We start from the raw sequence: 12,393 nt of genomic DNA, 5'->3' as shown, positions 1-12,393 counted from the left end.
TCTTCGCCAAAGATGTATCCCTTTCAATACCGTTTGGTTCCAGCAAGATGGAGCAACTGCACACATAGCCAAACCGGTTATTGCAGAGCTCCAACCAAAATTTTAAAACAAATAAATGTCAAGAAACTCCACTTCAGACTGTTTTTTATGTATGTACAATACGTGCGCCACCCTGCACATTTACTAAATACTTTCTTAGTTTTTGTTGTAGTCGCAGCCCCAAAAAAAATTGTTCAAATATATAAGATGCATGTAGCTAAGGTGACTGTCTTTAGCCAGATATTAAGGCGCGTCTATTCCTGGTTTATCGAACTCGTTTCCACGACAGTATATCCTTAGACAAATTGTTACCGTTGTTTTAACGGCGTGGTCAGTGTCATGCAGCACATAGGTCAATTATGTTGAGGTCAATTTTGGATACATACGAGTCTAGTCTAGTGCAATATCTAGAACGATGCTTCGCTTCACGGCCGAAGGGGTAAATGCGAAAGTATTATTCAACTCGGTTTAGGATGTTTACTATTAACATTAGTAGCATTTTATTGCACTGAACATCAATACGCAATAAATTTGAAGAAAGTTAAATAATACATATGTATGTATATAATGTATATAATCTATAATAGTTTGACAAAAAAATAATGGACCACCCTATTACGCGTTGTTTTGTTTAACGTTCAATAAACACTATTTAAATTTTGTATTTATGAGCTTGTGTAGAGAACGTATATCTTATATCGTATACGGTATATGATATACGTTCTTTGATTTGTGCGTAAAGATGCATATACAATTTATTTACTCTTTTCTAATTATTATCTTTCTGTTTTGATTCCTCAGTTTCTTTGTTGAGTTTTATATACATAGACAATGCTTTTCGTGTTTCTATGACATCATGTTTTATATTGCCGCGCTTATCTAATATGCTTTTTTTTATTACCCTCGGTCCACTCAAGTCATGTACATAAGTATGAGAGACACAAACATACTCGCGTGCATTGCAATAACAACTTGTTAAAAGAACCGGCTTCTGCTGTTGACTCTCATTTATTTGCCGAGTCCAAAAGTTTATTCATACCTATATAAGTATATATTATTTGTATGTACATCAAACACAATTTAGTATATTTGTATGTAAATGCATGGATGTGCTGTATACCTAGCCATGTGGGTTTATTTGTCATCCGTACTGGACGAGGTGTGCGTTATAGTTCCGAATAGCTACTTTACCGTCTCCGTGCTGCGCTCACTCAATCTCGCTGGTACAAAAGCTTACACAAGCGAAAAATTCGACAATTTGAATTATTTTCTAGTTCTACTAATGTGTTAGACATTCGCTTGTTATTAGTAGTGCCTTGAGTATCGTGTTGAACGGTTTGAAAATAGACGTCTAGATCTAGATTCAGTGCAGTATATAAAGTTATAATTAAATATTATATATTTGGTGGAATATTTCAAAAAATATATTTTTAAAATATATTCACTATTTCTATTTCTTACGTACTCCATAACACCTACATACAATTATAAGTAACGGTGTGGCTACATATACCTGTAGGAATACCTAAATAACATACAGCACGAAAATGTCGGACGCGGCAAATGGTGAGTCAAAGTTCGGTTTCAAGGACAAGGAGAAGGCGAAGGAGACTTTGCAATTGTTAGAAAGCCATGATATGCAGTATCGGAAACTAACAGTAAGAGGCTTACTGGGACGAGCAAAACGTGTCCTTACTAGTGAGTAACAATAACTGTACCAAACTGATAACTAAAAAAAATCTATATACTCGTACATATATACAACAATAGCGCATGTTTTAAAAATTTTTTTTTTATATATTTTTTATCAAAAATATTAAATTCGTTAACGCTACAGTGACCAAGGCTGAGGAGAAGATTAAGAATATCAATGCAGCAATAGAAGTCTTCGAGAAGTGGCTGGAGGAGAATGGCGGTGGTGCTGCCAATAAAAATTCCAAAACCGACAAGGAAGACAAAGTCGAAACAGTACCTGGCTTAGGATTTAAGGACAAGGCAGCAGCAGAAGCCACACTGAGGTAATAGAGAGTACCTTAATAAATGTGTAGTGGCTTACTAACTTTTAACCTCAAGTATTGAAGTATTGCGTCAATGAATGACAAACGTACGATGGAATTAATCGTCAGGAAAGACAATAGGTTTATAATTGTTGCACTATTGATTTTAATCGTTAATATCTAGTTAACGATCAAATAACCTTTGCATACATATACTCGTACATATGTACATATATATATATATATATGTTTTTATATGTATATACAAGTATATATATGCAAATTTTATTTCTTCGATATTCATATTTTGTACATTTCTGCATTTTTGTTTGTTTGATTGTGCTACAAAACAAATAAATGCAAACAAATTTACTAACATATGTATACGCTATTGACAACGCAGGGTAGCTCTCTTATTGAGATCATCACAATAATTATAAATATAAAGCACCCCTGTAGGAAAATCTACAGCTTCGGTTGGGCCACTTACTAGTGAATTTGAAACGTAGCTTGTCATATAATAATAGGATACATATTTAATTTATTTATTCTAATTAATTTTTATGCAATAACAATAACGGTAAAGCTTGCGAAAACATATGAAGTTGACATAATGTTTTTAGTTAATAAGAAAATACTACAATAAAAATTTGAATTTTAAATGTTTCTCAGGCAACTGCCTTAGTTTATAAGTGAATTTATAAGTGATGAATTAGCCATTAAACGCAATTTTTAATTTTTTTTTTTCGGCTCAAATACTACCTGTTAACTTTGTGATGGTTTGCAAAGGCAACCTGTTGGTTTTTAAAAAGTGGGGTTTTTTGGTGTTAAAATGATGCTGTAAAAATATTTGTAGTTAGATAAATTATTATTAAATAATATACACTATTTTATTAACAGCTAAATTTTTCGGTGAAAGCGGTTTCGTAAAATCACAGTGCATTTTATAACTCTCCTAAAAATTCTTTGATATTTTTATTGAATTTTTTATTGTGCAAATACTTAAGGTGGCGTCCATAAATTACAGAGGCATTTTCAGGCTTTTTTGACTCCCCGTTTCCGTGGTGAGATTTCGTAAGATTTCCCTTAACTCCCTCCCCCTTTTCCAAATCTCACGTGAGATTTTTTAAAATTAATTGACGCTCGCTGCTAGCTTATAGAAAAATTCTGTTAGAATTTTCAAGTGCTTTTTGCATTTCGCTTTTTTCGGTAATAGAAACGTTTTCTTACACGCACCATGTGAATTTTTGTTCCATTTGTTGAATTTAAATTACACATTAAATCTTAACCACTTTCTTAATAAATACAAAATTAAAGCAAAATATGAACTTCTATGCTTAGTATACTTGTACTGATTTTCTCTGCTGGGTTACGCAACGTATGTATGTGTTACACGAAAAGGTGTAAGCTTAAAGCTTCGTAGTAAATGTAACAATAAAACAAAAATGAATATATTTTTAGATACATAAATATTATACATACGTGCTTACACATTCAACAATACGAATTATATTACAGGGTTGAAAGCAATGAAGAATAATGGAGCTCGTACGATGGATGATTATGCTTAAGAGTTAAATACACATACGTAATACATACCTATGTACATACATGCAGAAGCATAAAGATCTATAAATTACTATGGTCGCTAAATTCTGTAAAGATAGAGAGATAGTATGTAGATGTGTTAGAAGAAGAGCTAAATACCAATGCATATTTTTTTAAATGATATATTTTCTTGTTGCTAATGCCATACAACGATGTCATATTTGCTATTTACTGCATATTCAATTGGTTTTCAAATTTTTGCAAACAGTTTGGTTAACGAAACTCCAACAATATGTTCTGTTCAATTGTATTGATTACTAATAAAAAAATATTACGTACACGCCGCGTTGTACACTAACTACGAACTGAATTCAATCGACACCTGTGTAAATGTTTGTAAATTGCGTTAAAACGCGAATATGACAGTTTTTATCATGCATAAGCATTATATTAAGTGATGGCTGTATTGATTTAATAAAATTTAAATGTTTTTACTTTATCTGAGTGTGTACAAATCCCCCTCGAACCGAAAAGTAATTGCATTACCCACAGTTCCGATGAAATGACAGATCTGAAATCTTCTGAAAACGTGAAATCTTCACGTGATTAAGTGAATTTGTGTATACAACAATTTTGCATTCTTTTTTAAGTCGCTCGTAATTATAAATTCACTCTCCTGCCTCCAATATCTATACTCGTATACATACGATATACTATGTGTCTCAACATGTACAATAATTCACTCATCCATTCAGTACAATTAATGACTCAAGCCTCAAATTTGACTATATTTTCACTATAGACTAAATATACTACATACTTATATGGACATGAGTTTATATGTATGCACTTGCCCAAGCATTTACATATGTAGATATCAATATACCTATGTATGCGAATTAACGGTTTAAATCTTTCCGTATTTTCGCTATTTTTTGTTTGCCTTGAAGGTCGCCTGTGTGTGATGTCATAGCCCACGTTTAGTAATTGCCATGAGTCGCCATAAGGGCCGACGCTATGTGAGAAGTTAAGAGAATATATTTAAATATAAATCAATTTGCAGAATAATTAATAATAATATATATGAGTGTGATCGGAAAGCTTAAAATATGAATGGACTTGTTTAGCATAAGTTAACAACAAAATACGAGTATGCATGTTGTTGTACGTTGGAATTTTTTACAGTTTAATAAGCACGCATTTTTACACATTTTTTCTAAGCACCATTAATCATAAATTATTGTTGTATTTAGTTTTAATAAATGATTAAGTTGGAAATTGAATGTGAGAGTGTGATCCAGATAACCATAAGAATTTCGTACATACATATACATATAAAATGTGGTCTTGGAAATCAGTATTTATTATTGAACAATTTCAGTTGCTTGCATTTGCACTATGTTAAAGACATCATGCGTAGTTATTTCAATTAAGTGATCTCATTAACCTTCAGATATGATTTTCCCACGAGATGGCGGCGGTATATATGTATGTATGAGTACCGATGTAATTTTAACCTTAACCCGAAAGATGGGAATCATTATATTCGACACATGGAGGTTATGAGATTGTAAAGACGAATTTCTGGTATTATTTATACCATCATAATATAATCGAGTTGTAAGAACTTACATACTTTTATGTACTTTCGGATAATTTCGTTTTGTGGGCGTCCCAATAGTGCGATTGCATCTATTTACCATACTAACCTAGCAAGTGTGTTTTAACTTACTCAAAGTCGTTGTCACGGACAAAGATGTGGAATTCATCCTAACCTATTATATTTGATATATGTTACATACTTATTATTATTATTATTTTAATGGTTTGCAAAAAACGATAAGTAAACAAAACGAACTTCCTCCGCAACATATTGCGAGGGTATAAAAGTTATGAACTTCGTTAAGCAAATCAAATACTTTCTACACATGAATAATAGTTACTTTTTTCTTAATTTTTAGGATACTTCAAGATCGTGATCCAGATTATCAGAAATTGGCAATTAAAGGCTTAATTGGCAGCTCTAAGCGTGTACTTTCCGGCACCAAAAATGAAGATAAAATCAAGTCTATTCAAGAAGGTGTCGAGATATTAGAAGATTTCTTAGAAAAGTTTGAAACAGAAAATTTGATCAAAAATAATCGAGCCTACCTCGCATATGCAGTTATTGAACATTTACCCGAAGCAAAAGATGAGCTAGCAGCAGAATTTGTCAAAGCCTACGGCGGACCCAAAGCCAAGGGCAATTACAAGCATTTACGCACAATGTATCCCGAAGGTGATGACTCGACGTCATGGGATATTATACGCAATCGGAATATTGCGAAGTTATTGGAAAAACTTAAGGCTGAGGAAGCGAAATTATTTGATGCTGAAAGTGGTGAGCCGACAGAAATTCATCTCGAACTGATACATTGGGCTTACAGTCCACAGCCAGACAAAGTGAAGGCGTATTTGGAGAAGAGTTCAAAGAAAAAGGCTGAGAAACGTAAAATCGAACGAAATGACAGCTCTAGCTCTGATCAAGATGATAGTGAGGACCAAGAGGACGATAGCGAAAACAATGGGGAAACACCAGAAAAGAAGAAGAAGACGGAATAATGTACATCGATTTTGTAATCTATAAAATCAATGTTGAAAGCAAAACACATGAACTTAGTATACATAAAAGTACATATATAAGTATGTATATATAGACGATCATATCAATATTTGCTAAGTATATATATGCTTACATATGTATACGAGTATGTACTAGATGTTAATCACAAATATACAAAGTTACTGTACTTACTCTTTTAAAGTGTTGACATATACGTATGTATTTTACATATCTCAAAGTATTTCGAATGAAAAGGTTGACCAAATAAAGTTTAACTATCGTATTCGGGTTTGATCCCGGAAATACTCTTTTTATTCATTGCTAGTCATAATCATCCCACACAATCTCCTAAAATACATACACATATACAAAGTACATATTCTTTTTTATACTCTCGCAACCTGTTGCTACAGAGTATAATAGTTTTGTTCACCTAACGGTTGTTTGTATCACCTAAAATTAATCGAGTTAGATATAGGGTTATATATATATAAATGATCAGGATGAAGAGACGAGTTGAAATCCGGGTGACTGTCTGTCCGTCCGTCTGTCCGTCCGTCTGTCCGTCTGTCCGTCCGTCCGTGCAAGCTCTAACTTGAGTAAAAATTGAGATATCTTTATGAAACTTGGTAGACATGTTTCATGGTACCGTGAGACGGTTGGTATTGCAGATGGGCGTAATCGGACCACTGCCACGCCCACAAACCCCATTAATCAAAAACAAATAACTTGCAATAACTAAGGTCCGCAATAAGATACAAGACTGTTATTTGGTACACAGGATCACATTAGGGAGGGGCATCTGCAGTTAAAATTTTTTTTTAAAAAGTGGGCGTGGTCCCGCCTCTAATAGGTTTAATGTGCATATCTCCTAAACCGCTAATGCCATAATAACAAAATTCACTGGAAGCAAATATTTTTAGCACTTCTATTGACGGTGTGAAAATAGTTGAAATCGGGTGACAACTCCGCCCACTCCCCATATAACGGTACTGTTAAAAACTACTAAAAGCGCGATAAATCAAGCACTAAACACGCCAGAGACATTAAATTTTATCTCTGAGATGGTATAAGATGACTTTATAGGAACCGCGTTCAAAATTAGACAGTGGGCGTGGCACAGCCCACTTTTAGGTGAAAACCCATATCTTGAGATCTGCTTAACGCTACAGTGACCAAGGCTGAGGAGAAGATTAAGAATATCAATGCAGCAATAGAAGTCTTCGAGAAGTGGCTGGAGGAGAATGGCGGTGGTGCTGCCAATAAAAATTCCAAAACCGACAAGGAAGACAAAGTCGAAACAGTACCTGGCTTAGGATTTAAGGACAAGGCAGCAGCAGAAGCCACACTGAGGTAATAGAGAGTACCTTAATAAATGTGTAGTGGCTTACTAACTTTTAACCTCAAGTATTGAAGTATTGCGTCAATGAATGACAAACGTACGATGGAATTAATCGTCAGGAAAGACAATAGGTTTATAATTGTTGCACTATTGATTTTAATCGTTAATATCTAGTTAACGATCAAATAACCTTTGCATACATATACTCGTACATATGTACATATATATATATATATATGTTTTTATATGTATATACAAGTATATATATGCAAATTTTATTTCTTCGATATTCATATTTTGTACATTTCTGCATTTTTGTTTGTTTGATTGTGCTACAAAACAAATAAATGCAAACAAATTTACTAACATATGTATACGCTATTGACAACGCAGGGTAGCTCTCTTATTGAGATCATCACAATAATTATAAATATAAAGCACCCCTGTAGGAAAATCTACAGCTTCGGTTGGGCCACTTACTAGTGAATTTGAAACGTAGCTTGTCATATAATAATAGGATACATATTTAATTTATTTATTCTAATTAATTTTTATGCAATAACAATAACGGTAAAGCTTGCGAAAACATATGAAGTTGACATAATGTTTTTAGTTAATAAGAAAATACTACAATAAAAATTTGAATTTTAAATGTTTCTCAGGCAACTGCCTTAGTTTATAAGTGAATTTATAAGTGATGAATTAGCCATTAAACGCAATTTTTAATTTTTTTTTTTCGGCTCAAATACTACCTGTTAACTTTGTGATGGTTTGCAAAGGCAACCTGTTGGTTTTTAAAAAGTGGGGTTTTTTGGTGTTAAAATGATGCTGTAAAAATATTTGTAGTTAGATAAATTATTATTAAATAATATACACTATTTTATTAACAGCTAAATTTTTCGGTGAAAGCGGTTTCGTAAAATCACAGTGCATTTTATAACTCTCCTAAAAATTCTTTGATATTTTTATTGAATTTTTTATTGTGCAAATACTTAAGGTGGCGTCCATAAATTACAGAGGCATTTTCAGGCTTTTTTGACTCCCCGTTTCCGTGGTGAGATTTCGTAAGATTTCCCTTAACTCCCTCCCCCTTTTCCAAATCTCACGTGAGATTTTTTAAAATTAATTGACGCTCGCTGCTAGCTTATAGAAAAATTCTGTTAGAATTTTCAAGTGCTTTTTGCATTTCGCTTTTTTCGGTAATAGAAACGTTTTCTTACACGCACCATGTGAATTTTTGTTCCATTTGTTGAATTTAAATTACACATTAAATCTTAACCACTTTCTTAATAAATACAAAATTAAAGCAAAATATGAACTTCTATGCTTAGTATACTTGTACTGATTTTCTCTGCTGGGTTACGCAACGTATGTATGTGTTACACGAAAAGGTGTAAGCTTAAAGCTTCGTAGTAAATGTAACAATAAAACAAAAATGAATATATTTTTAGATACATAAATATTATACATACGTGCTTACACATTCAACAATACGAATTATATTACAGGGTTGAAAGCAATGAAGAATAATGGAGCTCGTACGATGGATGATTATGCTTAAGAGTTAAATACACATACGTAATACATACCTATGTACATACATGCAGAAGCATAAAGATCTATAAATTACTATGGTCGCTAAATTCTGTAAAGATAGAGAGATAGTATGTAGATGTGTTAGAAGAAGAGCTAAATACCAATGCATATTTTTTTAAATGATATATTTTCTTGTTGCTAATGCCATACAACGATGTCATATTTGCTATTTACTGCATATTCAATTGGTTTTCAAATTTTTGCAAACAGTTTGGTTAACGAAACTCCAACAATATGTTCTGTTCAATTGTATTGATTACTAATAAAAAAATATTACGTACACGCCGCGTTGTACACTAACTACGAACTGAATTCAATCGACACCTGTGTAAATGTTTGTAAATTGCGTTAAAACGCGAATATGACAGTTTTTATCATGCATAAGCATTATATTAAGTGATGGCTGTATTGATTTAATAAAATTTAAATGTTTTTACTTTATCTGAGTGTGTACAAATCCCCCTCGAACCGAAAAGTAATTGCATTACCCACAGTTCCGATGAAATGACAGATCTGAAATCTTCTGAAAACGTGAAATCTTCACGTGATTAAGTGAATTTGTGTATACAACAATTTTGCATTCTTTTTTAAGTCGCTCGTAATTATAAATTCACTCTCCTGCCTCCAATATCTATACTCGTATACATACGATATACTATGTGTCTCAACATGTACAATAATTCACTCATCCATTCAGTACAATTAATGACTCAAGCCTCAAATTTGACTATATTTTCACTATAGACTAAATATACTACATACTTATATGGACATGAGTTTATATGTATGCACTTGCCCAAGCATTTACATATGTAGATATCAATATACCTATGTATGCGAATTAACGGTTTAAATCTTTCCGTATTTTCGCTATTTTTTGTTTGCCTTGAAGGTCGCCTGTGTGTGATGTCATAGCCCACGTTTAGTAATTGCCATGAGTCGCCATAAGGGCCGACGCTATGTGAGAAGTTAAGAGAATATATTTAAATATAAATCAATTTGCAGAATAATTAATAATAATATATATGAGTGTGATCGGAAAGCTTAAAATATGAATGGACTTGTTTAGCATAAGTTAACAACAAAATACGAGTATGCATGTTGTTGTACGTTGGAATTTTTTACAGTTTAATAAGCACGCATTTTTACACATTTTTTCTAAGCACCATTAATCATAAATTATTGTTGTATTTAGTTTTAATAAATGATTAAGTTGGAAATTGAATGTGAGAGTGTGATCCAGATAACCATAAGAATTTCGTACATACATATACATATAAAATGTGGTCTTGGAAATCAGTATTTATTATTGAACAATTTCAGTTGCTTGCATTTGCACTATGTTAAAGACATCATGCGTAGTTATTTCAATTAAGTGATCTCATTAACCTTCAGATATGATTTTCCCACGAGATGGCGGCGGTATATATGTATGTATGAGTACCGATGTAATTTTAACCTTAACCCGAAAGATGGGAATCATTATATTCGACACATGGAGGTTATGAGATTGTAAAGACGAATTTCTGGTATTATTTATACCATCATAATATAATCGAGTTGTAAGAACTTACATACTTTTATGTACTTTCGGATAATTTCGTTTTGTGGGCGTCCCAATAGTGCGATTGCATCTATTTACCATACTAACCTAGCAAGTGTGTTTTAACTTACTCAAAGTCGTTGTCACGGACAAAGATGTGGAATTCATCCTAACCTATTATATTTGATATATGTTACATACTTATTATTATTATTATTTTAATGGTTTGCAAAAAACGATAAGTAAACAAAACGAACTTCCTCCGCAACATATTGCGAGGGTATAAAAGTTATGAACTTCGTTAAGCAAATCAAATACTTTCTACACATGAATAATAGTTACTTTTTTCTTAATTTTTAGGATACTTCAAGATCGTGATCCAGATTATCAGAAATTGGCAATTAAAGGCTTAATTGGCAGCTCTAAGCGTGTACTTTCCGGCACCAAAAATGAAGATAAAATCAAGTCTATTCAAGAAGGTGTCGAGATATTAGAAGATTTCTTAGAAAAGTTTGAAACAGAAAATTTGATCAAAAATAATCGAGCCTACCTCGCATATGCAGTTATTGAACATTTACCCGAAGCAAAAGATGAGCTAGCAGCAGAATTTGTCAAAGCCTACGGCGGACCCAAAGCCAAGGGCAATTACAAGCATTTACGCACAATGTATCCCGAAGGTGATGACTCGACGTCATGGGATATTATACGCAATCGGAATATTGCGAAGTTATTGGAAAAACTTAAGGCTGAGGAAGCGAAATTATTTGATGCTGAAAGTGGTGAGCCGACAGAAATTCATCTCGAACTGATACATTGGGCTTACAGTCCACAGCCAGACAAAGTGAAGGCGTATTTGGAGAAGAGTTCAAAGAAAAAGGCTGAGAAACGTAAAATCGAACGAAATGACAGCTCTAGCTCTGATCAAGATGATAGTGAGGACCAAGAGGACGATAGCGAAAACAATGGGGAAACACCAGAAAAGAAGAAGAAGACGGAATAATGTACATCGATTTTGTAATCTATAAAATCAATGTTGAAAGCAAAACACATGAACTTAGTATACATAAAAGTACATATATAAGTATGTATATATAGACGATCATATCAATATTTGCTAAGTATATATATGCTTACATATGTATACGAGTATGTACTAGATGTTAATCACAAATATACAAAGTTACTGTACTTACTCTTTTAAAGTGTTGACATATACGTATGTATTTTACATATCTCAAAGTATTTCGAATGAAAAGGTTGACCAAATAAAGTTTAACTATCGTATTCGGGTTTGATCCCGGAAATACTCTTTTTATTCATTGCTAGTCATAATCATCCCACACAATCTCCTAAAATACATACACATATACAAAGTACATATTCTTTTTTATACTCTCGCAACCTGTTGCTACAGAGTATAATAGTTTTGTTCACCTAACGGTTGTTTGTATCACCTAAAATTAATCGAGTTAGATATAGGGTTATATATATATAAATGATCAGGATGAAGAGACGAGTTGAAATCCGGGTGACTGTCTGTCCGTCCGTCTGTCCGTCCGTCTGTCCGTCTGTCCGTCCGTCCGTGCAAGCTCTAACTTGAGTAAAAATTGAGATATCTTTATGAAACTTGGTAGACATGTTTCATGGTACCGTGAGACGGTTGGTATTGCAGATGGGCGTAATCGGACCACTGCCACGCCCACAAACCCCATTAATCAAAAACAAA

At 33.1% G+C, this 12,393-nt stretch overlaps 2 protein-coding genes and 1 long non-coding RNA gene across 3 annotated transcripts; 2 read left to right on the top strand and 1 right to left on the bottom strand.

Moving 5' to 3' along the window:
* Positions 1 to 874: 874 nt before the first annotated feature.
* LOC138855822 (uncharacterized) lies at positions 875 to 1,238 on the bottom strand. Its single transcript, XR_011394940.1, has 2 exons — positions 1,160 to 1,238; positions 875 to 1,078 (listed from the first exon to the last, which is right to left on the bottom strand). It is a non-coding gene; the product is annotated as an uncharacterized lncRNA (long non-coding RNA).
* A 138-nt stretch (positions 1,239 to 1,376) lies between these two features.
* On the top strand, positions 1,377 to 6,489 carry LOC106617231 (Uracil-DNA degrading factor). The gene is made up of 3 exons (XM_014234306.3): positions 1,377 to 1,737; positions 1,877 to 2,057; positions 5,546 to 6,489. Exons 1-3 carry the CDS (start codon positions 1,587 to 1,589, stop codon positions 6,183 to 6,185), a joined length of 972 nt encoding a protein of 323 aa, XP_014089781.2. The 5' UTR covers positions 1,377 to 1,586; the 3' UTR covers positions 6,186 to 6,489.
* On the top strand, positions 6,322 to 11,971 carry LOC138857239 (uncharacterized). Its single transcript, XM_070109386.1, has 3 exons — positions 6,322 to 6,331; positions 7,359 to 7,539; positions 11,028 to 11,971. Exons 1-3 carry the CDS (start codon positions 6,322 to 6,324, stop codon positions 11,665 to 11,667), a joined length of 831 nt encoding a protein of 276 aa, XP_069965487.1. The 3' UTR covers positions 11,668 to 11,971.
* The last annotated feature ends 422 nt before the right edge of the window (positions 11,972 to 12,393 follow it).

This window comes from Bactrocera oleae, chromosome 2, assembly GCF_042242935.1.
Source record: "Bactrocera oleae isolate idBacOlea1 chromosome 2, idBacOlea1, whole genome shotgun sequence".
In the NCBI taxonomy this organism is placed as follows: Eukaryota; Metazoa; Arthropoda; class Insecta; order Diptera; family Tephritidae; genus Bactrocera; species Bactrocera oleae.
This window is presented reverse-complemented; position numbering and strand designations above follow the sequence as displayed.